Here is a 24,674-nt window from a genome sequence, read left to right on the forward strand (position 1 = left end):
ACCTGGATTTTGTGTTTTTTTTTATAAGACTGCTTACATGGATTGTGCACCAGCTTCAAAAGATGACATCTATATTTCAGTAATACATACGCAGCACAGAGAAGGTTTACTTACTTTGCTATCAAGCAAATCAACGAATAACTGTATCATTGACACACAAACCAAACCAGCAACAGCTAATTCAAATCACTTACTGTATCTAATGACAATCGACACAAGCACACTACACTAGTAAACTATCAACACACAATGGGTTTTACTTACAACAAAACTAGCTACAAGCTACGTACAAGGAGAACCAACAGTCCAACACGCACTAGAGTTACACGCAATCGTATATTCACTTACGCCTGTATTGTCAGCAGTCTAATGCTGGTGCTCACTTCATGTTGCAGCAACTGCACGGTCCTATTTGTATGATAGAGGGCCAGATCTCGACACTGCGAATCTCTGAAGCGAGCCAGCACCATGGCTGCTCCCGGAGCTTGAGCCCTCGACAAACTTCACCTTCCCTGCTCGCACTGAAGTCGAGAGGTCCGGAGCGTCTCATGCTCCGCAGCTGTCCAGTCCCCCTATCCGCATCGTAGCCATCATCGTGCTGGGACCCCGACGAGCTGTAGTAGCTTGGCTCGAAGGTGTGAGACCTGGGAGTTGTCTCCGGTCGATTTTGCCTTGTGGACTGGGGACGCGTGCGCTAGAGAGATCAGAGGTGACTGCCTTGGGGATTGCTCCATCAGTTCCGAGGCCATCAGTGAGGCTCCGTATAGCTGGTGGTATATTGAGCGCAGGATGGTGTATGGTATGTGAACTTCTAAGGTGCTCCTTGGGAGGTAGGGGGACAGCTCGCAGAGTTGATCCAGGAATATCAGCTTTGGAACGATGTGTGGCCTGCATTTAGTGTCATGTAAAAGCCAGCAAACAAGCTATAAAACCTTGCCAACCAAAATCCAAAAATTGCAGTGTGCACCAGGTCAATCCAGTACCTGCTAGTGTCGTTCCATGAATCCAGGACGATCCCTGCAGACAATTTGACGTAGATCTGCATAGAAGATCTAATATTCGCTTCTGCTGAGACACGGCTTGGTAACTCAGCCTCTTGCAGCTCATCTGTATGCCCATTTGAAAGAGAATTTATTCGCAGCTCCCTTTCGACCCTAGTGTATTCGCTTCCCCCAACCACAGCACTTACACACCTGCACAAATACAAGAGATGGATTCGATTCGGTCACCTGTACCTTATTCCTAATAGTATCCTTTTTATCCATCAACTGTCTAATAGAAACTTTCAAATAAAAGTATCTATAATGTAGAATGTGAACACTAGGAGGATTTTAGGAAATCAATAGTCAATATAATAGTGAGAGGCTAGTCTCATGAGAATAGCTACAATCAAAGGTAAGAGGCTTTGTCTATCATGGATACCGATGACTAACAAATGTTGACATCAAACATAGACTTGCACCAGTCAAACATTATTATAGGAAACAAGTCCTTACCTTGCTAGGCAGTGCAAATTGTTATTGAATCCACCTATACTGACATCATAAACAGCACCATTCCAAATGTTGGACACCATAAATGCAGCACAAAGGTATGGAAGTAGGATCCAAGAATTATCATTAGCTGCACCAGCTTCTGCCAGAATTGAGTGTACCCACTCAGCATCATGTTTGTCACCAACACCAACACTGCTTGCAACCTTTCTCAATCTAATTATCTCATTTTTATCAGGTACCTCGTCTGGCAACTGCAAGGCTAATCCTTTGAGCAGAGAATATATGAGAGGTACTTTCTCTTCAAGGACTGCTCCAACAGCCTCAACCAACAGTCGACGGAAAGTTATTGCCTGCCCTGCTTGAATACAGAGGTCAGCCAATGTTTCAAGATCAATAATTTGCTTCAGATTTCGCATCCCTTTCAATCCTATCGCCAGAATTTACACTTCCAGCTAGGCCCTCTAGGGCATCATGATTTGACCTCAACTGCTGAATCAATACAATTTAAAAGCGCAGATGTATGCTCCCTTAGCATCTTATCCATTTTATCTATTCCATAGCCACCAAAAAGACGAACAAGTGATTTAAGTTCTCTTTTATCTGTAAATGCTTCAGCTAAACATCCACCACCAATAGGTTGTGAGCTCCTGAAGCAATTTTGGATTGCATCAAAAGCAACTCCAATGCGAGAAGCATCCTTTACTACATTCTCAATATACCAATTGCATATCGTCTCGAACAGCAGATCCCCCTCCTTGTGTCCCCACTGGAGTCTCAAACATTTGCAGATTAGGAAATGGACCAGTATAACTCTCTGCTAGCAGCACTTCACGTATGCCTTCAGTAAGGTCCATACTTAATATGCTGCTCTGCTAGATGGATGATGCCCAGATGTCTTCTTAGAAGAGATTCTATGATTGATGGTCGCTGAATGCAGTTCTCAGTTCTAATCATACTATGAAATCTTCTCCTGAAATTTCCTACGATGCAGTCTCTCATGTACTGTGAAATTAACAGAATCTAGTTAAGTCAAACAACTCAATGTAATTGTCTTGATTCCAATAAAAGCTTCCTTTATCTAAAAAAGTGTAAGTCAAACAAGGATATGCATGCCAGTTTAAGGAATAAACAACATAAGCAGTAATTTCCTTTAGAAAATACAAAATTCCTTGCATCGTTCTTTTTAGATCCCTGTTGTCATAAGATTATTACCTTAACATGAAAAATAAGGATATTATCCACCAGTTTAATAGCCATGAACCACCAATCATCTTATTATGGCATATTATTTGTTATCCTAAAAACCTAACATGTTGTAAGGTTCCCAAACATGCATATTTACTTCCTCTCAGTGAACATAAATTGTACATACCTCACGTAGAACAAAAACATGGTTGAGAACACAAATAGGCTCCATGTCATTTAGAACAGAACACAAACTTGTCAGCCTTTGCATAGCAGCTTCCAGCCTGTTTTTGAGGCATAAATAATTATACTGAAGTCAATAGAATGATGGAAATATTTAAAGTGGTGTGAAGTAACAAATTGACTGACATCTTAATTGATGAACTATTATCAGGATAGCTCTCATGTCCTGGAGTTAACAAGCTTGAAACACCTTTTGCTCTTGTTGTGCTATTTAAGCGAAGAGCTGCTTGCTCTGGGGAAAGCTGGCAAGATTTTAGAAGTGAGACTTCAAAGATATAACCTATGAGCCAAAAAATCATAAATATAAACTCAGAAGTTATCTACCTGCATCTCTAATGAGCCAAATCCACCTTCTGAATCTAGAATATTTATCAAACCTTCCAATCCACCCATGATAGACTCAATAAGGGACTCCACATAAGAGATAGAATCTCTGCCAATTTTGTTAACCTACATTGCAAACAAAGAAAGATTCACTAATTAATATGCCAAACACGGAAGAGAAGTGCAACCCTGTAGAGGAGGAATCTCAGTAACAGATTGGGGACATATTGTTATGTCATAATAAGAGTTGGAGCATATAGGATTATTATGTCAATGGCAGTTCAAAGCCTTCACATCCCAAGGCATAGGCGGCTGGCTTGCTTCTTGCTCAACAGATCAAGCATAGCAAATGTCCATCTTGCCAAGCAAAAATTAATAGTATATGTGTCGCCTTATAATATATTACTAATCCTCAAAGCCAGCCATGTTGCAGAGCACATCTTCAGGATGCTGTAAGCATCAAAATAATGCTCAAACTGAAATCATATAGATGAATTCAAATATACACCTCTTCAGGAATAATTGCAGAAGCACATTCTGGAAAACTGCAAGCTGCTCCAAGCCAAGCACAACAATGCTGTGGACGACCTTCTGGGCCAAACATTGTATTTCTGAAGACCTGTGGGTCCCAGCAAAAAAAAGGGACTTATAATCAGCATAAAGTCTTACTAGAGAAGATTTAAAGGACTATGCGAATCACACAGCAATAGAAACTTACTGTGGTAAGATGCTGATGATAAAAGTAGAGTTTTTTAAGGCTTCCATGTTTGGAGAGTTGGCTCTCAAGTTCATCCACACATCTGCAGAGCATGTTAACTCTAGTGAGGTTCAAATGATTCTTAAAGAATTTTGATTCAAATTCAAGTATTTGAGTTCTTGCCAAAAGCACAATAACAGAGAACAAGAACTATACAGATGCATGCACAATAAGCAACTACTTTAGTTATTCTACTTTACCAGCTATATTTGTAGTAGTGTAAAATATAGGGATAAGGGACATGCACTTAAATGGCATGAAGATGGTATAAAACAAAGTGTAATTTTAGGAGCATGAAATAGGATTATTTATTTATGTTGGGCCAATTATGCCCGTACCTCTTTGCCTTGGTAATGGATGAAGTTACCAGGAACATACAAGGGGATATCCCTTGGTGTATGTTGTTCGCTGATGATATAGTGTTAGTGGACGAAAGCCAAAAAAAAAAGGGCGTACCCAGTGCAGAGAGCTCCCGCTCTGTGCGGGGTCTGGGGAAGGATGTCAGTGGCAAGCCCTACCCTCGCCTGTGCATTGCGAGGAGACCGCGACTCGAACCCGGGACCTTCCGGTCACAGGCGTGAGTAAATAGGAAACTAGAGTTATGGCGGCAGACCCTTGAGTCTAAAGGTTTTAGATTGAGCAGAACTAAAACCGAATACATGAGATGCGACTTTGGCGGAGTTGCACAAGAAGAGGGAGATGTGAGTTTGGAAGTAGTGCCTAAGATGGATACCTTTCGGTATCTGGGATCGATGCTACAGAGGGATGGAGATATTGATGCGGACGTTAGCCATACAATCAAAGCAGGGTGGATCAAGTGGCGACAAGCTCCTGGAGGGTACTACAAAAGCTAAGAGGCAAGTTTTATAGAACGGCGATTAGACCGGCTATGTTGTATGGAGCAGAATGTTGGCTTACAAAGATTCGACATGTTAACAACTGAGTGTTGCAGAAATGCGTATGTTGCGATGGATTTGTGGTCTCACAAGAATGGACCGAGTTCGGAACGATGATATACGTGATCGCGTAGGGGTAGCACCAATTGAAGAAAAGCTTGTCCAACATCGGTTGACGTGGTTTGGCCATGTCCAAAGGAGACCTCCAGAGGCACCAGTGCATTGTGGAGTCCTAAGCCAAGCTAATAATATGAGGAGAGGTAGAGGAAGACCGAAATTGACATGGGGGGAGGCAATAAAAAGAAATTTAAAAGCTTAGGATATACCTAGAGATCTATGCTTGAATAGGAGTGCTTGAAAAGCAGCTATTGAAGTGCCTGAACCGTGACTTGGGACTCTTGGTGGGTTTCAACTCTAGCCTACCCCAACTTGCTTGGGACTGAAAGGCTATGTTGTTGTTGTTGTTATGTTGGGCCAATTATGCAAAGCACCTTACAGAAGGTGGAGTTAACTCAATACCACATTAACCACAGCAAAGACGCATAATGGGAAATTACCATCCCATGCTTGGGCCTGGGGCCACATGCCATTGACACATAGGATAGCATTTTCCAAATCATGACCCTTTCAGAAAAATATTGGCTGGCAAAAAAAGATAAAAATCTAGCTAACACAAATTAAAGCAGATCTTTCCAATCACCTTGACCAATTATATGCAGCATTGCCTTCTGACACTAAACCTTCCTTCCCAGTAGACACAGTAGCCTTCTCCAAGTGCTTAATGTTTATCGAGGATCGTGAAGACGTGACTATCATCAAAATGGAGAGCCAGTGCTTACGCAGATCCTGCAGCATCAATATCAGGTTTGAAAAGTTCAAAAGGTAAACTTAAATGGAAGACTAAGCATATAGAATTAGATACACAGTTGGTGACATACTTTTCGCTGGTTAATGCAACCAGCAATGTAAAAGAAAACCAAAACCAAGGTGTGAAGCTTTCAAGTTTCAACAAGCAATAGAATATGGTGTTCAACCTTCAACGTGATTAAAAATCATAAAATTGTCAACACATAGAAAAGAGTAAGGTAGCATTCAATAGAGCACAATTCACAGATAATGAGTTCGAGGAGAAGCAAAGTGAGCACTTTTTATCAACAAAAAATAGCTCTGGTGGTAAAGCAAATATATTCTCATCAGTATCTAGAAGTTAGTTTTTGAACAACACCATTGAAAAGTATTCAAAAACTACCTTACAATCCAGAATCTTGATAAATATTAGAACTGTAGTTATCTACATGTAGACTTAAAACATGTGCTACTGCTCAAATGAAACAGTTTTGAGAGGGAAAGCGTGAGTGCTGGAAATTATGCATAACAAACTTGAACTGAAATTGTATAATGTTGTGTGGACCAACAAGAAAACCTTTGCATCAATCTACCTATTACTGGGCATAGAAAATCGTATTGACAACAAGAGTGCAGAAGTTGTAGGAAAATTAGGTATATCATCATAGGTCATTGAGTAAATCTGTATATGATATTAGGTTGTTAACTTACAGTCAAGTCAGCGGTAATGGCAGGAACACTTTCCCCCTGAGGTTTTGGAATGTTCTCCAGACAATGGAGGACTTGCTGAAAAAGGCCCTTCAGTGTTGCATCTAGGTCAAGAGCAACCATTCCTGGAGTACCAAGCAAGAACCGTATTCTTCCAGCACTGGATGACAAATATGATAATGCATAACCTTTTATTGCTGCAAAGAGGAAAAGGTATCATTTGATAAAAAATGAAAAATTTTCAACACTGCTAGTTTAGGACAAACTTAAGTTTTTTTGTTTGTATAATACTTTATTAGCCCAAAAATAAAGAGATGTGCATCAGTATATAAATTCAGCACTGAAAAATGATAATCTTCTTAAGGCATAAATGAAAATTTTACTTAACTCATATTAATGAATATGATCCTACCAGTTGAATCTAATACGCTATATTCTAAAAAGATAGTGCTTGCAACATGAACTAAGCAAACGTTAACTAGCCCAGAATGGGCATGCCAGCTACAAGCCTACAAACTTGTTCACTTGTTCTGACCTCAACATCATAATAAGGTATTTTACTCACAATGACTGCCCTATAAGGCACAGCTAGGACTAGACAAGGAAAAATATTAAAAGAAACACTCAAATAAGGCAACAGGTTTGGAAGAACCTGCTATGTATTTACGAACCAGGCAACAAAGTTTGCCTATTCCATCTAGTAAGAAACCAATAGTTGGGTCTGTCGCATCCTGAAAGTTCAGTCAACAATTAGTATGGAAGGGAACAACGATTTATTTTTTTATTTTATTTTTTTGAGATGAGGAGAAACCTCTGCTTTTAGAAAGCAATAGAATACTGAAACAACGATTCATTGAATCCAAGGAAAAAATAACATCAGAGTAACTCACAATGTCAACAGTTTTCACTCGAGTAGATTTTGATGCTGCAACCCCCACATGTTGGAAGTACCAAATCACCTCGCATTGAGACAAAGCAAGAGCAGAAAAGACCATCTGCACAATGTACCGGCATTATATGTACATCACTTGTGGAATAACATGATCTTAGGTGTGTCCCTCGATATGAAATCATGAAGATCTTTGAAAGTATATAGAGCCTACTCAAGTCTCATGGAATCTACCAAGGTTATCCTTAGTGCACAGAGAAATATTCTCTGGAAATCCATCAGTAGCTAGTAAATCCAAATTAATCACTTCTGCATTTATTTTCTCTTTCTTGTGAATTACCCTCTATTTTGACTATTAATTAATAATACAAATATATAGCGCAATATACTACTGTTTTCCCCTAAAAAGGATATTATATACAGATAAGTTGCCTTACATAAAAGTTGAATTGTTTACAAGTGTAAATGAAAAAAAGATGTCTAATATGTCCAACACCCCAGAATAACTGGTAGAAATGTATGGTAGGGTACATCTTTTATCATGGTTATCAAGGCGGTAAGGTGAGGCGTGGTGACTGACTACTGCCTTACGCTTAAGCGACTAAAGTGTGAGGCGAGGCGACGCCTTAAGTATTAGAGATATGTATAAGTCTAACTCAAGCATCCTCCTCGGATCTTCTGCGGCGCATCATCGACCGTCTTAGCTCCGAGTTCGCCATGACGGACCTTGGGGCTCTACACCACTTCCTCAGGCATCTCCAGTCACCCAGGTCCTCCGACGGCCTCCACTTGTCCCAGAGACAGTATGCCGTCGTACCTTCTTCAGCGGGCTGGCATGGCTGAGTGTCACCCCACGGAAACACCGGTTGACTCCAAGTCCAAGCTGTCTGCCACCGATGGAGCTCCAGGTTGCTAGCCCTTCAGAATACCTGGAGCCTTGCTAGCGCCTTGCAGTATCTCACGCTGACTCGGCCGGACATTGCCTACGCCGTTCAGCAAGTCTGCCTCTTCATGCACGACCCGCGAGAGCCGCATCTTGCTCTGATCAAGCGCATCCTGCGCTATGTGAAGGGCACCCTCGACGCCAGTCTGCACCTCGGCATTTGCAGCGTCTCATCCATCACGGCATACTCCGACGCTGGCTAGGCTAGATGTCCAGACTCTCGGCGCTCTACATCAGGCTATTGCGTCTTCCTCGGAGACAACCTAGTTTCCTGGTCTTCAAAACGGCAGACCACGGTGTCTCGGTCCAGTGCGGAGGCAGAGTACCGAGCTGTTGCTCACTGCAGTTGTTGAGTGCTGCTGGTTGCGCCAGCTTGCTTGAGGAGCTTCATATCTCGATCCCTTCGGCGACCATTGTCTATTGCGACAATGTCAGCACAATCTACATGACCTGCCAATCTGGTTCATCATCGTCGCACGAAGCATATTGAGATTGACATTCACTTTGTTCGTGAGAAGGTGGCTTTGGGGCAGTTCAGAGTGCTACATGTACCCTCAGCTCATCAGTTTGCGGACATTATGACTAAGGGACTGCCTGTACAGTTGTTCAATGACTTTAGGTCCAGTCTCTGCGTCCAGTTCCCTCCCGTTGTGACTGTGGGTGGGTATTAGAGATATGTATAAGTCTAACTCATGTATATTGTATCTTGGCTATATATATGAGATCCACCCCTCCCTAATGGGAGTGAGGTGTTATCCCAATATTCTACATTAAGAATTTAAGGAAAACTTAAAACAGCAGCTTAGAGCAATAGATGATGAAGAAAAAAGAAAAAGAATAGAAGAGTAAGAAATGGGCTGGCCCAGCCCACCAGGCAGCCCATGCGCCCCTCCCCCCTCCTGGTGTGGCTTCATCTAGAAAGGTTTCCATCTCTCAAACTCCCGATCCCCTCCAGCGCCACCGCTCCACTCACTCTCTCTCGTTCCCCACCACTGCCCAGATGTGCTGCTCTGCTTCCCTCCGCCCCTCTGCTTCCCCTCCCTCACTGCTCAGCGCTCTCAGGATCGACAGGCGCCTCCATTCTTGAGGGGGAAGAGGGCGCGGCCTCCTGTTCCTCTACCGCTCAGTGGTAAGCAGAATCTCCCTCACGCCCTCTCTCTCTCTCTCTCTCTCTCTCTCTCTCTCATGCGCTCTATTTCTCCCGCGCACTCTCTCGATTTTTTCCGCCATTTCTCCATGGATCTCCCGCTTTTTCCTGCCCAGATCACCCGTATGGCGCTTGCCACGAGCAATTTGGCACAATTCGGACGCCAAAGCACCGTTTTTTGGACGCCTCAGCTGTAAGGTGGACACCATACGAATCTAAGGTGAGTTGTCTGCTGTGGGCGTCATGCGTGCAGCACTTTGGCGCTTAAGCGATGCCTTAATAACACTGTCCTTATCATTCAGTTTTTTGTTACCTTATAAATTTATAAACATTTTACTTTTCATCAGAAGCTCAAGCATCATTCAAAGAGACTAATATTGGACAAAACATAAAAATATCAAATGCCAGAATCTAATGCATCAACTTTGAGGTCTCATTTACAACAATCAAGAAAAGGTAATAGATTAGTAGTTAACGAAATGTGATACTTGGCACCGAACCTGAATATTAGGTGCTAGGAGGCTAGGTTGATCTGTGAAAAATAAAACCATCCTTCCAATTTCCTGCTTAAGAAGAATTCTCCTTTCACGATGCATAGCATCACATGACACTAGTGCTTGCTCATGCACTTCCCTGTAGAGAGTTAACACAAAACATTAACAAACATCTGAATTCTGAAGAATGACGCCGAGTAGATAAAATCAAAAAGTCCAATAAAAAAAGCAATGACACCAGAAGGGAAAAATGCTAGGTAAAACAGTTCCCAAGTTATGAAGTTAAAAGTCAAAAGAACCAACCAAGAATAGGCTATCTGAACTTGGCAAATCCAAAAAAGTGAATATGCAGAAAGACTTCAAAAAACAATAATCAAAGTATAAGGTAAATAGCCCAAACTTGTGGAACAACAGAACCCTTCACATTACAAGCTATTTTGGAGCATAGGGAAAAGCATAGATGAAAAGGCTGTGCAGGACATACGTTAACATTCTCTCAACCTGCTTTGCAACATTGTACTCCAGATCAGCTTCCTTTTGCTTAGCTCGGCCAGATTTAGCCATTCTCTTTGATTCTAGAACTTTTGGAAGAACGTAAAGTTGATAATTTTCATGAAGTAAGATGTACTACACAAACAAATGAAAGACCAAATTAGAATAGTGACACCAAAGAATTAATCATGCTACCACATTGTCTTTAATTTTACCTCATCTCTGAACAGAGGAAGTATTAAGTTCTCTTTCAGAACAACCTGAAAGTGACCAAGAAGAAACAAATCAAGGCTAAATCACAAATAACATGCTGGTTGCACTGAGGAATCTAAGTTTGGTGAATCTTTACTAATACTAGTACAGTTTCTTGTAACTGATTCATGAAAGATGCTTTCAACCAAATCGATCTAAAATTAGAAATAAATAAATGCTTTTAAAAAGCCACCATAGCACCAAACCGAGACTTACCAGATACCAACATAAGACTTCTTATGATAAAATGGAGTGAGAAAACAAGATGTATGTGCCACTATGTTGGTGGATGTAAGTGTAAAGTGCTCATTGAAACCATTATATACACTGTAATTATTAACTATTCAGGAAAAGAGGGTACGAAACGAACAAAAAAAGACATAGGGCATACCATGGCAACATCTATACTGGTAACCCTAAGTAGTTCATCAGGACAAACAAGATATCCTAGAAGAACCCACTCACGGTATGATGTGACATTAGCCAAGTCTTGGGCCCTCTGGAAGGAAACAGAATCACGTTAAATCTCTAAATTATAATACACATTTATCATGGTATTGGCAGAATAATGAACAGACATTTATGCTCTCATGATTTATCATCTCTAACAGTTGAAGTACTAACCATTGGGTGGGCGGAATTTGTTAGGATGTCTGGATAACGTGGATGAAATGGACTGAGGAAACCTTCGTTCCTTAACTTCTTTGTATCAGTTGAAAGGAAGATAATTGGGCCAACAGCTTCCAGGACCTGAGGAACAAAACATTACAGTCAAAGCACAACAACAACAACAACAACAAAGCCTTTAAGTCCCAAACAAGTTGGGGTAGGCTAGAGTTGAAACCCAGCAGAAGCAATCAAGGTTCAGGCACGTGAATAGTTGTCTTCCAAGCACTCCTATCTAAGGCTAAGTCTTTGGGTATATTCCATCCTTTCAAGTCTCCTTTTATTGCCTCTACCCAAGTCAACTTCGGTCTTCCTCTGCCTCTCTTCACGTTACTATCCTGGCCTAGGATTCCACTACGCACCGGTGCCTCTGGAGGTCTCTGTTGGACATGTCCAAACCATCTCAACCGGTGTTGGATAAGCTTCTCTTCAATTGGTGCTACCCCTAATCTATCACGTATATCATCGTTCCGAACTCGATCCCTTCTTGTATGACCGCAAATCCAACGCAACATACGCATTTCCGCGACACTTATCTGTTGAACATGTCGTCTTTTGGTAGGCCAACATTCTGCACCATACAACATAGCAGGTCTAATCGCCGTCCTATAAAACTTGCCTTTTAGCTTCTGTGGTACCCTTTTGTCACATAGGACACCAGATGCTTGCCGCCACTTCATCCATCCTGCTTTGATTCTATGGCTAACATCTTCATCAATATCCCCGTCTCTCTGTAGCATTGATCCTAAATATCGAAAGGTATCCTTCCTAGGCACTACTTGACCTTCCAAACTAATATCTTCCTCCTCCTGAATAGTAGTGCCGAAGTCACATCTCATATACAGTCAAAGCACCAAAAAACAATTTAGATAGAAAATCTAAGTCAGATGCTGTAAAGGTACTAACAAAATGCATGTGCTTTTCAAAAGTGTTTAACTGCTGATCTATATTGTATTTCAATTTATAAATTCATAGCACAAAGCATTGATCTTAATATCATACACCCTGTGAATAAAGATGTGTAGACAATCTCTGCTACAGAAGATGCTCAATGCCACATCAAGTGCTCACAAAATCCATAGAACATACTCGAATCCCATCCTTTATATTAAATATAACAGCAGAGATAAGGTATCGGATACAGAAGGAAAAAAAAGCTTGGCAATAAGAACGACAAGTAAAACAAATGGGAAAAAATCACAAAACTAGTCAAGCAACAGATTGTAAGAAAAATAATTGGCCCTCCAAATATACTCAATGCTAATGCAAGTATGCAAAACTGACCCTAAGAAGCTTTTTCTATAGCCTATTTCATGATCATAGTACTGAATGATGGGAGGAAGTAGCCTAGCATGTAACACATTTAAGAGTTGAACACTCAAATAGCATATGAAGCTTAATTCCTAGTTATTACTACTGCAATGGAGAATGACATGAGTACCACCTCTCCAATTCTTGGGCTCACAAAATTAAGATCCTCATGCAACCCCTTGATAGGTGGATCATAAGAATCCACAAATTGAACCAATCTGTGTATAGATAAACAATAGTCAGTGAAGAAGAATCTATAGACTAGACTGGACATAACAAAAAAATGATAAGGTAACAATAAACCATTCATGACACAAAAAGAATATCACAGGGATGGGGTTAAATAGTCCCTCCAGTCAAACATATTTGATATTTTTTTCTCGAACAACGCAGGAGAGCTGCGTGTCATTTCATTAAGAAGAAAGAAACAGAGGGCCGGCAGGAACCGGCCAAGTACAAACAAACTCAACCCCTCCCCCCCACACACACACCACCAACAGGAAGCAAACTCTTACAGAAAAATAAAAGAAGCAACAACTAGAACCCTGACCAACCTACACACAATCTAAGTGGCCAAGGACAGTGACCGGGCAAGGAGCTCTTGGAGTTTAGAAGCTCCTGCCAACCCCCAAAAACTGCATTCATCAGCTATCACTCGGAGCAGATCTGGAATGCTAGGCCTAGCATGCTCAAAAACACAAGAGTTCCTGTGTTTCCAGGTTTCCCAATCTACCAGAATAACTAAAGATTTGAACCCCTTTTGCAAATCTTTTGGAATAAGCCGAAGACCTTTCCTCCACCAGCTAGAGAATTTAGTGTCTGACGTTGAGGGCACTAGAGCAGGTAGATGTAGGGCTTGGAGAATTGAAAACCAAATCTGCCTGGTGAAGACACAGCCCACAAGGATGTGCTGAATGGTTTCTTCCTCTTGATCACAAAAAGGACAAGCCTCTTTTAGCAAGTCGGTCTGCCGTTCAACAACAATTGTTGATAGCCAACCAAATGAAGAACTTGCACCGGAGTGGAGCCCAACTCTTCCAAATCTTCTTCCATCGTGCAAATTTGATGGTCCCGACAAAGAAAGCAGCATACCCTGATTTGCTGGTGTAAGTACCTGACTGAGTTAACTTCCATCTAAACTGATCAGGTACTTCCTGCTGCAAGGTCAATCCCTCCACTAGATCCCAAATACTGAGATAATCTTCCAAGACTTGGACAGTTAGCGCACCTTTGATATCTGCCGCCCATCTCCGATTATTTAGAGCCTCAGCTACTGTCCTTCTATTGAGCGACCTTTTGGGAATAGCTTTGATCAAATTTGGGGCTAGTTCATTGATGGTTCTGCCGTTCAGCCACCTGTCCTTCCAGAATAAGATTGATTCCCCGTTACCAACAATACAGTCAACCGCCAAGCGAAACATTGCTTCTGCGCACTGAGGAATTTGAACCTGAAAACCAGCCCAAGGTCTTGAGGGGTCTGTTTTTTGGGCCCAAAGCCAACGGATCCTAAGAGCCCAGCCAAGTTTTTCAAGATTATGGATCCCCAAGCCACCAAACTCAAGCGGGCGCTGTACCCTTTCCCATGAAACTAAACAATTGCCTCCATTGCTTGTTCCTGCCCTTTCCATAAAAATCCTCTCCTCCTTTTATCCACTGCCTTGATTACCCATTCAGGGAGATCAAAGGTAATCATTAAATAAATGGGGGTGGCTGTCATGACCACCCGCACCAAGATCAATCGACCAGCCCTATTCATTAGCTGTGCCTTCCACCCTGGGAGAAGATCAGCCACTTTATCAACTAGAGGTAGCAGCACCTCCTTGGTGGGTTGGGAAAGGTATACTTGATATTTGATTTTGCATGTTCTTCGATGCATACCTTTGACCACTAATTTCTTCTAGAGTATATCCTTAAAATCCTTCAGATTTATGAGATGCTGCAGGTATTTTTTTTCAAGACGATTCAACACATATAACTTAAATGTTTTCAAACTAAACAATTAAAAGTTATTGATGTTTGTAGTTTATATAAGGTTTAGCTAAATCTTGTCCGAATTGGCATGTTTTTATGGCCGGAGAGAGCAGTAAGTGCACAGGCTACAGTCTGTGGTACCACTCCAGATATAAACAATAATACATTGAAAACATGCAACAATGACAGTGTTTAAATTTAAAATTCTTATAAGAGCGATTAAGATATTTATATTTATATCTAGTGATGCTCAGGACGGCCATAGCGGTCATGTTGTTTGCTAGTATGGGCGGTACTGTAGCCCCCCGCGTGTGTCCTTTGTTTTTTTTTTTTCTGTTTCTTGTTGTAGTTGGTAGGGGATTCTTCCTCTCCCATTGTACTGTTCCCTTCTTAATGAAATAATGCACAGATCTCAAAGGAAAAAAAAGATTTATATTTATCAATAAAGTACATAAGTGCCTGAAGGCAGAATGCCAATCTGACTTAAATTATGTTTACACAGGGATTACAAATATATAGAGCCTTAGCCTGGGAAGGCCAGGGGCTAAGCCCACATAGGGTGGCGCATAGCAAAGTAATTAGGAGTAACTAACACAATAACCAAGGAGACACTATGGTAATCTAACACCCCCCCGCAGTCGGAACGTCGCTAGAGCGGACATTCAGACTGGAACGAAATTCTTGAAACACAGAAGAAGGAAGACCCTTGGTGAAGACATCAGCGAACTGGGAGGTGGTGGGCACATGAAGCACACGGACAGCACTAATGGCAACGCGTTCTCGGACGAAATGGAGGTCGATTTCCACATGCTTGGTGCGCTGATATTGTACAGGGTTGGTGGAGAGGTAGACGGCGCTGACGTTGTCGCAGTAGACGATGCAGGCGGAGTCGAGTGGGTGGTGTAGTTCCTGGAGAAGATGCCGCAACCAGGAAGCTTCAGCGACGCCGTTGGCGACAGCACGGTACTCTGCCTCAGCGCTAGAGCGAGAGACAGTGGGCTGTCGTTTAGAAGACCAGGAGACAAGGCTGCCACCTAGGAATACAGCATAACCAGAGGTGGATCGGTGAGTGTCCGGGCAGCCAGCCCAGTCAGCATCAGTGTAGACGACGAGCTGTGTCGGAGAAGTCCGAGGAATAATGAGACCATGATCAAGAGTACCCTGGAGATAGCGGAGGATCCGTTTGGCAGCAGAACCTCCCGAGGATCGTGCATGTGAAGGCAAACTTGCTGGACGGCATAAGCAATGTCGGGCCGGGTGAAGGTCAAGTACTGAAGAGCTCCCACAAGGCTACGGTAGGCTGTGGGATCAGCAACAGGAGGACCATCATCAGCAGAAGCCTTGGCGCAGGTATCAACAGGGGTGGAGCATGGTTTGCAGTCACTCATGCCATGGCGAGCCAGGATGTCCAGAGCATATTGGTGCTGGGAGAGAAATAAAGTGTCACCCCGTCGTTGGACTGCCATGCCAAAGAAGTGGTGAAGTGGGCCAAGATCCTTCATGGCGAATTCCTTCATCAAAGCATCAATGACCCGGCGAAGGAGCTGCTGGGAGGAGGCAGTGAGCACAATGTCGTCCACATAGAGCAGCAAATAAATGGTCTATGTACCGCGATGGTAAACAAAGAGAGATGTATCTGATCTTGCTTCAGTGAAACCCAAGGAGAGCGGGAATGAAGCAAAACGGTTGTACCATGCACGGGGGGCTTGCTTCAAGCCATAGAGAGATTTGTTGAGCCTGCAGACGTGCTGAGGAAGAGCTGAGTTGGCGAACCCTGTTGGCTGAGAGCAGTACACTGTTTCTGAAAGAGTCCCATGGAGAAAAGCATTTTTGACGTCTAGTTGATGAATTGGCCAGTCCCAGGAATAAGCCAAAGTGAGGACTGTGCGAACAGTTGCAGGTTTGACAACGGGGCTGAATGTTTCATCATAGTCAATACCGGGACGCTGTGTAAAGCTGCGAAGAACCCAACGAGCCTTGTATCTGTCCAGCGAGCCATCAGCGTGAAATTTATGTTTGAAAATCCACTTGCCTGTGACCACGTTGGCCTTGTCGGGGCGAGGAACAAGGTTCCAAGTGTGATTTTCCATGAGAGCAGCATATTCATCTTCCATGGCGCGACGCCAGTGAGGATCAGCAAGGGCGTCGCGGCAAGACCGGGGAATCGGGGACCGAGCCTCGGCGTGGAGATGGAGGCGCGGCTGTATGTATCCAGACTTCCCACGGGTCATCATGCCATGAGTATTGTCGACCGGTGGGATGGGGACAGCACCAACAGGACGTTGAGGATCAGCTTTGATGAACCGTGGTGGAGATGGGATGATGTTGGAGCGGCGAGGAGGAGCGGCAGCTGGTGGTGGTGTCGGCGGTGAAGGAGGAGCAGCTGGTGAAGGGCGCCGGGAGTAGATGTTGTTGAAACGGGAAGCACGCGGGGCCACAGGGGGCGCCGGGGCTGCTGCCAGAGGCGGCACAGGGGGTGCTGCTGGGGCCGGGGCAGCTGCCAGAGGCAGCACAGGGGGTGCTGCTGGGGCCGACGGGAACACCTGGGAGGGCGCTGAAGGCACCGTTCGTGGCTGTTGTGCCACGGACGGTGCGTGCCGAGGCGCGGAGAAGCCTGGTGGAGGAAGCCGGGACGCTGGCCCAGCCGGGCTGAGGGGCCAGAGCACCGACGAGGTGTCGTCAGGCAACTCGGACGCAGCCTACGGCACGGTCTGCAGAGGGGCGTCGAGAGGCCGCACAGATGTACCTGCAGAAGGTGAAAGAGCTGGTAGAGGCTCATCATTAGTTAGAAAATCAAGCTCTTCGGGAGGTGAGGTCCGGTGTCCAGAGAAAGGAAAAGTCGTCTCGTCGAAGATGACATGACGAGAGATGATGACACGGTTGGAGGTGAGGTCGAGACACCGGTAGCCTTTGTGATCGGGGGAGTAGCCGATGAAGACACACAAAGTGGAGCATGGGGCAAGTTTGTGGGGGGTGGTGGCAGTGAGGTTGGGATAGCAGGTGCACCCAAAAACTCGAAGTTCATGGTAGGAGGGTGGAGTACCATGGAGTGCGAAGAAGGGAGTAGTCATGTTGAGGGTCTTGGTGGGAAGACGGTTAAGAACATATGTGGCAGTGGAAAGGGCGTCGGCCCAGTAGGGGGGCATGGACGCTTGGAAGAGTAGCGTGCGGATGACATTGTTAGTGGTGCGGAGGGTGCGCTCAGCTTTGCCATTTTGCTGAGAGGTGTAGGGACATGACATGCGAAGAGAGACCATGAGAGAGGAAGAAGATGAGGGAGACAGAATTGTCAAACTCGCGACCGTTGTCACATTGGACAGATTTGATGGGGCACCCAAATTGAGTACGAACATACGCGAAGAAACTAGAAAGAGCGGAAAAGGTGTCAGACTTAAGGCGAAGTGGAAAGGTCCATAGAAAATGAGAAAAATCATCAAGGATAACTAAATAATATTTGAATCCAGATACACTGAGAACAGGCGATGTCCATAAATCACAATGTATCAGATCAAATGGTTTGGAAGCCCTCGACGAAGAACTAGTAAACGGAAGACGCACATGATGTCCTAGCTGACAGGCATGGCATAAATGGTCGTCAGCAGGCTGACTGCAGGCGATCGAAGAAGAGTGAGTGAGGCGTTGAAGAGCTTCCTTGCCGGGGTGACCAAGACGGCGGTGCCAGATGGACGATGAAGGAGTGGCGACAAGAGTGCAGGGAGCAGAAGGCGTCGATGGTAGCTGCAAGGTGTAGAGGGGCCCCGAGCTGTTACATCGAAGGAGGACGTGCCTGGTACGAAGATCCTTCACTGAAATGCCAGAAGGGTCAAACTCAATAGAAACATGATTATCAGTAGTGAATTGGCGAACTGATAAAAGGTTTTTAATAATGCCAGGAGCAAGAAGAACATTGTTAAGGCGAAAAGGACCAGGAATGATCGAGTAGCCAGTGCCAACAACAGGGAGAGTGGCACCGTTACCCACCACGATGGAGGAGGGAAAGGGGGAAGAGGATGTGCGGGTAACAATACCAGGGTTGGAGGCAATGTGGGAGGAGGCGCCGGAGTCGAAAACCCAGTCCGTGCTGTTCGGCGGAGTGGGTGGAGTGAGCGAGACAGTGCTAAAAGCCTGGGCGAGGGAATGAGGATCCCAGGGAGACCACGCTGGAGGAGGCGCATGAGGAGTAGGTAGCAGCGCCGGTGAGTAGAGGCCCGGTCCTGGTGGAGGTGCCAGGTAGCCAGGGGAAGGCACGCCAGCCATCATGGCGTGCTGCTGAGGAGGAGGGACGCCGGCGCGTGCTGGTGGAGTGCGAGGACCGCCAGGCGTGGGGCAGGGCCATATGTGAATGGATCCGGACCACGGGTTGTAGAGGACGGCCACTGGGGGCCGCCTTGGTTGCCCTGGTTGCGCTCGCCGCGGCGACGCCGGCCACGGCCACTGCCTGAAGAGCCCCTACCGGTAGGGAGCACGCCCTGAGGATGAGGGGGGCGCGGAGAGGCAGAACTGGATGCCGGCGCAGTGGAGGGCGGCCTGCTTGATGAGGAGGCGAAAAGGGCAGAAGGAGCCGCTGAGGGCTGCACCATGTTGAGCTCGGCGAGACGAAGATCAGTGCGGACGTCCGCAAACGGAGGGAACGGCTTCTGCCGAGTGATGAGTTGAGCCATGAACTAGAACCACTCATTGAGGCCCCGCAGGACGTTCAGCACCAGTGTGCGGTCGTTGAGGGGTTCACCAAGATCAGCGAGGGCGTCAGCCATGCCCTTCATCTTGCGGCAGTAGTCATCAACGGAGAGATCGCCTTGAGAGAGGTTGCGGAATTCAGCATCAAGGAGCAAAGCCCGGGACTCACGGTTCCCCAGGAATTGCTGCTCAACCCCAAGCCAAGCCACCCGAGCAGTGACACCATCGTGCTCGTGGATGATGTCAAGGAGGTCGGTGGAGATGCTGTTGAAGATCCAGGAGACGACCACGCAGTCCATGTGGTACCAGACCGGATCGGTGGGGCGGGAATCGTCGCTAAGGACATGGTCCTTCAGGGAGTACCGACCAAGAGCAAGGAGAAGGTAGCTGCGCCACTTGTAGTGGGGTCGAGGACGATGGGGACCAGATACTTGATGTTCTGGACGACGCAGGCCTGGCTGTGCAGGTGCGCAATAGCAGCAGCCTCAGAGGAGACAGAGTGCTCGTCGTTGTCGTGGGCTTCATCGTCGTGGATGGCCTCCAGACGAAGTCGCTCCCGAATGGCAGCCACTTGCGCCTCCAGGGCGTCGGCCTGTGCGCGCTCCTTGGACAGGGCATCGGCAGCAGCACGGACGTGCTCCTGGGCGGCGGCGGCGGACTTGAGAAGGTCCGCCTCCTTCTGGAGCTGGACGGCGCGCTCGGTGTTGGCCGCTCGAGTGGCAGTGGCTTCTTCCTCGAGCCGCAGGGCGGCCGCGGTGGCATCGTCGCGCAGCAGGGCCGTGTTGGCGGCAGTAGCAGCGGCTGCAGCAGCCGAGGCGCCGGTGTTGGAATCGCCGGTGAGAGGAGGCGGTGCGGCGGCTGAAGCGGCCATGGGCGCGAGCGGAAGCAGAGGAGAGGAAGGGGCGGAAGCAGCGTGCGGAAGCAGAGAGGTGGGCGGGAGAGGAAGGGTCGGCACAGGACCCGAATTAGGCGTCTGATACCATGAAGGCAGAATGCCAATCTGACTTAAATTATGTTTACACAGGGATTACAAATATAGAGAGCCTTAGCCTAGGAAGGCCAGGGGCTAAGCCCACATAGGGTGGCGCATAGCAGAGTAATTAGGAGTAACTAACACAATAACCAAGGAGACACTATGGTAATCTAATAGTGCCAATACTTAAAAAGCAGCATACTCGGGCTTACAGACTGTTGATCTTCAATTTTTTAATTATGTTTTGCACTGCACGCATATTTGTATTTTCATTTTAGCAATAATCAAGAATAATATTAACACACATGATTAACTAATAAAGAATGATCTATATTTGTTTTCATGCAATTTTTATAACATACCAGCAACTGGCATATAGAAATGACAAATTACGATAAACAATATAATCCTAGTGCTAAAAAAGGTTTTAAAAGGTGGAAGCAACTTTTATTTTCCAAAGGTAATGCCCATACCGGTGATAAAACTCAAAATCACGACCATCCTTTAGCATTACGTGCAAGATGTTGTAAACCTGGAGGATCATCTTTCTTGGCATCTGCAAACAGAAGTTCAGGTAGGATATTATTTTGGTAAAAGAGAAAAATACTACTATTTAGAGTAGTAATATATTTCAAATATAATGAAATTAAGAACACAGTTACCTTGTCAGAGAAAAGATTCACTCGGACAAATGAACAGAACAGATCCATAAAAGCATGAAGAATTAAAGAGTTCTGGTGTGGCTGTGAAAACAATGCAAACATAATCGATTACGCAGACAATAACGACAGGTCATTTCAATCAAGACCAAGAGATCTCTTACCAGCAATGTTATGACCGTGCTGCTCAAATCCAAAATAAGTCGCAAAGCTTGTTCACGAAATGCCAGCAAATCAAGAAGCAACTGATGGGATGAAATTTGGAAGGAAATCAGCAAAATGAGGAGAGAAAAAAACATCGTCAGTGGGAATGAAGGTAATTACCTAAGCTAGTAAGTCAGTAATTTCTAAATACACTTTTATGGCATAGAAAGACAACGGTTAGTTCAGGGCAGTGCATCACTCCAGCTACGGACTACGGTACCAACTGTTGGCACGTATTCTAACCAGCCTTTTGTAAATTGCAAGTACAGCCTTTTTTTCTGGTTCATATAGTAAGCTCGATACTCATGCAGACTTAGGGGCAGCGAAGTTATGCTACCAAAAAAAAGGCTGACCGTGCTAGCATGTGCAGCCTTCACAGATACCATGTCTGATGAACCCAAGTTTGGAAAACGTATCAGGTGAAACGACAAATGGAAAATGAGCAAGTGCAATAAGTCACACAGAATTAGAGTAGGTGAGGTACTATGTCATATAAGTTCAACAAAGATGCTCGGTTACTGAGAGCGGAATATAGTAAAACTCATAGATCAATTGATGCAATCCATTTTCCACAATTTGGACAGACTTGGGTGATACCATACACACATGTTTTGGATTGCAACACATATTTCATTAACAGAAAGAGGGGGGTTTACCCTAAAGGTTCAGATTTCTTTATATGCTTGGCACATACCAGGATCCACTGCTCAAGATTGTGCATGTAACCTTCAGCATTCTCGTTTAAAGCATCAAGAGCAAACTTATCTACCTGCAAAGCATCAGAGTGATTGACTCGCCAGTCACCACCATATTAAACTAAATGAACTCTAGGAAGGGAGCCAGATGAGCTGTGAACAGCTGAAGAAAACTGAATCCTTACCCTTTCCAGCTGCAGCTTGTTTGGATGCTCAGGAAACTTTTTTGACATCGTGATGCAAATTTTTGGGAAATTTGGAAAGGCACCAGCTTTCCAAAATGAATCTGAGAACGTGTGCGTGTTTGGATCTGGATAGTCCAGGATGCTGTTCAGCCGATACATTTTGGCCAGCAAGCCTTCTGCAACCTTTGACAGCTGAACCACTGGCTCCATCTGAAGATGTCTGTGGCCACCAGCAGAAGAGCCTTGCAGCCCATCAACACCCATGTTCCTCCAGGTTGCCAATGCCGAAGGAATTGGTTCTTCAACACTTAGATACTCAGACCATCGGGACATACCGCCGTCCACATCTTTGCTTTTGAACGAAACATGGGCCATCTCTTCCTTAAGTAGAGAACAGCTGCCTGGTCTTCAACTGCATTGCAAGTATGGACGCATAAGTTGAGGAAAAGCATATGCTGCCCACACATGCATGAGTTAAATTGGAACGAATGACATAGTCAACCTACATCAGCCCACTTCACGCCCTGGTGAACAAAACAGGCAATGAATTCACATTTTAAAATTACAGGCATGCCATCGGTTACCATCAAAATATGCCCACTAGTAGCCTAATGGATAAATGAAGCGGTTTAAAATTAAATAAAGCATAATGGAAGAGGAACAGCGCTGCAGGAAGCTTGAAACAGCAAACACAACCTATGGCCACTATACGTCCATGCATGTGTGATGTGTCAAAGTAAACACCCTAATTTTAACCGTGTCCACGCTACCCTTGTTCCAAAAAAAAAAAACGGCTGCCTTTCCCCACCAGTGGGGTTGATGCTGTGAATGTAATTGAGGAACCAAACATAGGAATGAAGGTTTGTCGTGTCCTTCCTCTTCCAATTTGGTCGGATCTGAGGGAGGGAGGGAGAGAGTCAGAGAGAGGAGCCCTTGCCGCGCGACTTGTGGATCTGGGCTGCCGGTCAGTAGGCCGCCTGGACGGCGCCGCTCGGCCTCCGCTTGCCCTCGGGCGTGGGGTCGCGCCGCCCCGCCAGATAGCGCGGCTCGTCTGCTCAGCTCGACCGCTCGGCCGCACGCACGCACGTCGCCGACGCCAACAGGAATGGCCACCGAGCGGCGAACGCACGCCAAGCAGCGCTGAATTGAAAATGGGAATGCACGCAGGACGGCAGGAGCGCACTGCGCACCCGAGGAGGTCGGAATCGAAGGAAGGATAATTTGCAATTGATGAGCACAGATACTCTGGAAAGCAAAGCAGATGAGCAAGTTGGAGCGCCTGAATCGACATGGAACCCGGCGGCATTTCACTACTGCAGGGATTGCTTGGGGACACGAACATCGGCACACCCCGGGCCGGGCGGAGAGCGAGGCGCAGCAGCAGCATCAGCAAGGAGACGGGCTCACCTGCGGGACGGTAGCGCGGATTCGGAGGTCCACCCCCGGGGGCTCGCTCAGCGCGGGGATGTCGGCGCCATTGCGCGGGGAGGGAGCAACAGCGACGGCGGTGGCGAGGCGTCCCACTCGGTAGGACCCCGCCTCGACGTGATGGGAGGGAGGTAGTGGAACCGTGGAAGGGGAGTGGGAGGGGAGTAGGCGACGGAAGGCGACCGGACCAGACGAGGACGGATGCGGTGGTTCGGAGTGCCGGATTCGTCGTTACGGAGAGCCTACGCAATTACGGCATCCCGGCCCCACTCTCGTGGCGCTGCGCGGTGGGGCCCACTTCTTCCCGCGGCCGGGTGGGTCTCCCTTCTGGCCTGCTGCTGCAGCGGAGCGGAGTGCCCGCCTGCGACAGAGGCTTCGCTGGACGGCTGTACCCCGAGAGTTCCTCCACCAACGGCGGCCCGGCCGTTCGTCCAGCATCGACGCGATCCGGCACCAACGGAGGAGCAACCACGACGCGACCGCAACTAGTATCAGTTAGATAGATAGTTAAATTTATTTTTATAATAAACTTATTTAAAGATATAAAATATTTGATATAAACCTAGTTAAATTTTAAAAAGTTTGACCAGTATGATTACCCTAGTAACACTTATTTTCGAACGGTGAGAATAAGGTAGAAAGAGGGTGGTAATCCAGTGTGGTTGCTGTAATTTTTTTAGTGCAGGCATAGGTATTCATTTCCATCAAACATCTCTATGTCCTCTCTGCGGGGAGCTGCGTTTGTACAGCTCCATGCATTTGGAAGGAGGAGCCATCCAATGCCTAGTCTGGAGCTGTTGTGTTCGGCAGGGCTCCACCAAAAAGCTCTATCCTAAGTATCAGCTATAGGGTTTTGCCAAGCAGTCCTTTGTATCTAACTAGGTTTTTGTTTGTGTGTTACGGCAAAAGCCAAAAAAAGGTCGGTCCATGAGATGTTTTAAATTGCTTTAAATTGTTCAAGAATGTTCTCGCAAAAAAAATGTTCAATAATGTTTGTCTTCAAAATCAAACATTGTCAACATTGTCGGGTGCAGCGACTCAGCAAAAGAAAAGGGACTCGGCGAGAATCAATGAGAACACGAGACGTCTTAAGGAGCTTCGTTAGGGTTTTGAACGGTCTGGACTCCTATTTTCATGGATGGATTGTTCAGATGTCCGCCTCTAAAAATGTTGGAGGCAACTACAGAGGCGATGGTGTTTGTGGTTGCCTCTAGTAGAAATAGGAAAGGTCGT

The 24,674-nt window shown here is 45.6% G+C and overlaps 1 protein-coding gene across 1 annotated transcript; it reads right to left on the reverse strand.

Moving 5' to 3' along the window:
- Positions 1–93: 93 nt before the first annotated feature.
- On the reverse strand, positions 94–23,712 carry LOC136508262 (probable protein NAP1). The gene is given in 30 exon segments (XM_066502913.1): positions 94–511; positions 513–676; positions 678–888; positions 984–1,193; positions 1,497–1,906; positions 1,908–1,982; positions 1,984–2,232; positions 2,234–2,353; positions 2,355–2,498; positions 2,869–2,965; positions 3,051–3,166; positions 3,249–3,374; positions 3,757–3,867; positions 3,967–4,048; positions 5,602–5,747; positions 6,459–6,652; positions 7,108–7,186; positions 7,346–7,450; positions 9,935–10,067; positions 10,413–10,555; positions 10,636–10,680; positions 11,064–11,171; positions 11,297–11,422; positions 12,783–12,867; positions 20,744–20,826; positions 20,933–21,013; positions 21,094–21,174; positions 21,828–21,902; positions 22,014–22,425; positions 23,421–23,712. Coding segments are annotated over 29 exon segments (4,077 nt in total). The 5' UTR covers positions 22,389–22,425; positions 23,421–23,712; the 3' UTR covers positions 94–408.
- Between the last annotated feature and the right edge of the window lie 962 nt (positions 23,713–24,674).

This window comes from Miscanthus floridulus, chromosome 15 (genome assembly GCF_019320115.1).
Source record: "Miscanthus floridulus cultivar M001 chromosome 15, ASM1932011v1, whole genome shotgun sequence".
Classification (NCBI taxonomy): domain Eukaryota; kingdom Viridiplantae; phylum Streptophyta; class Magnoliopsida; order Poales; family Poaceae; genus Miscanthus; species Miscanthus floridulus.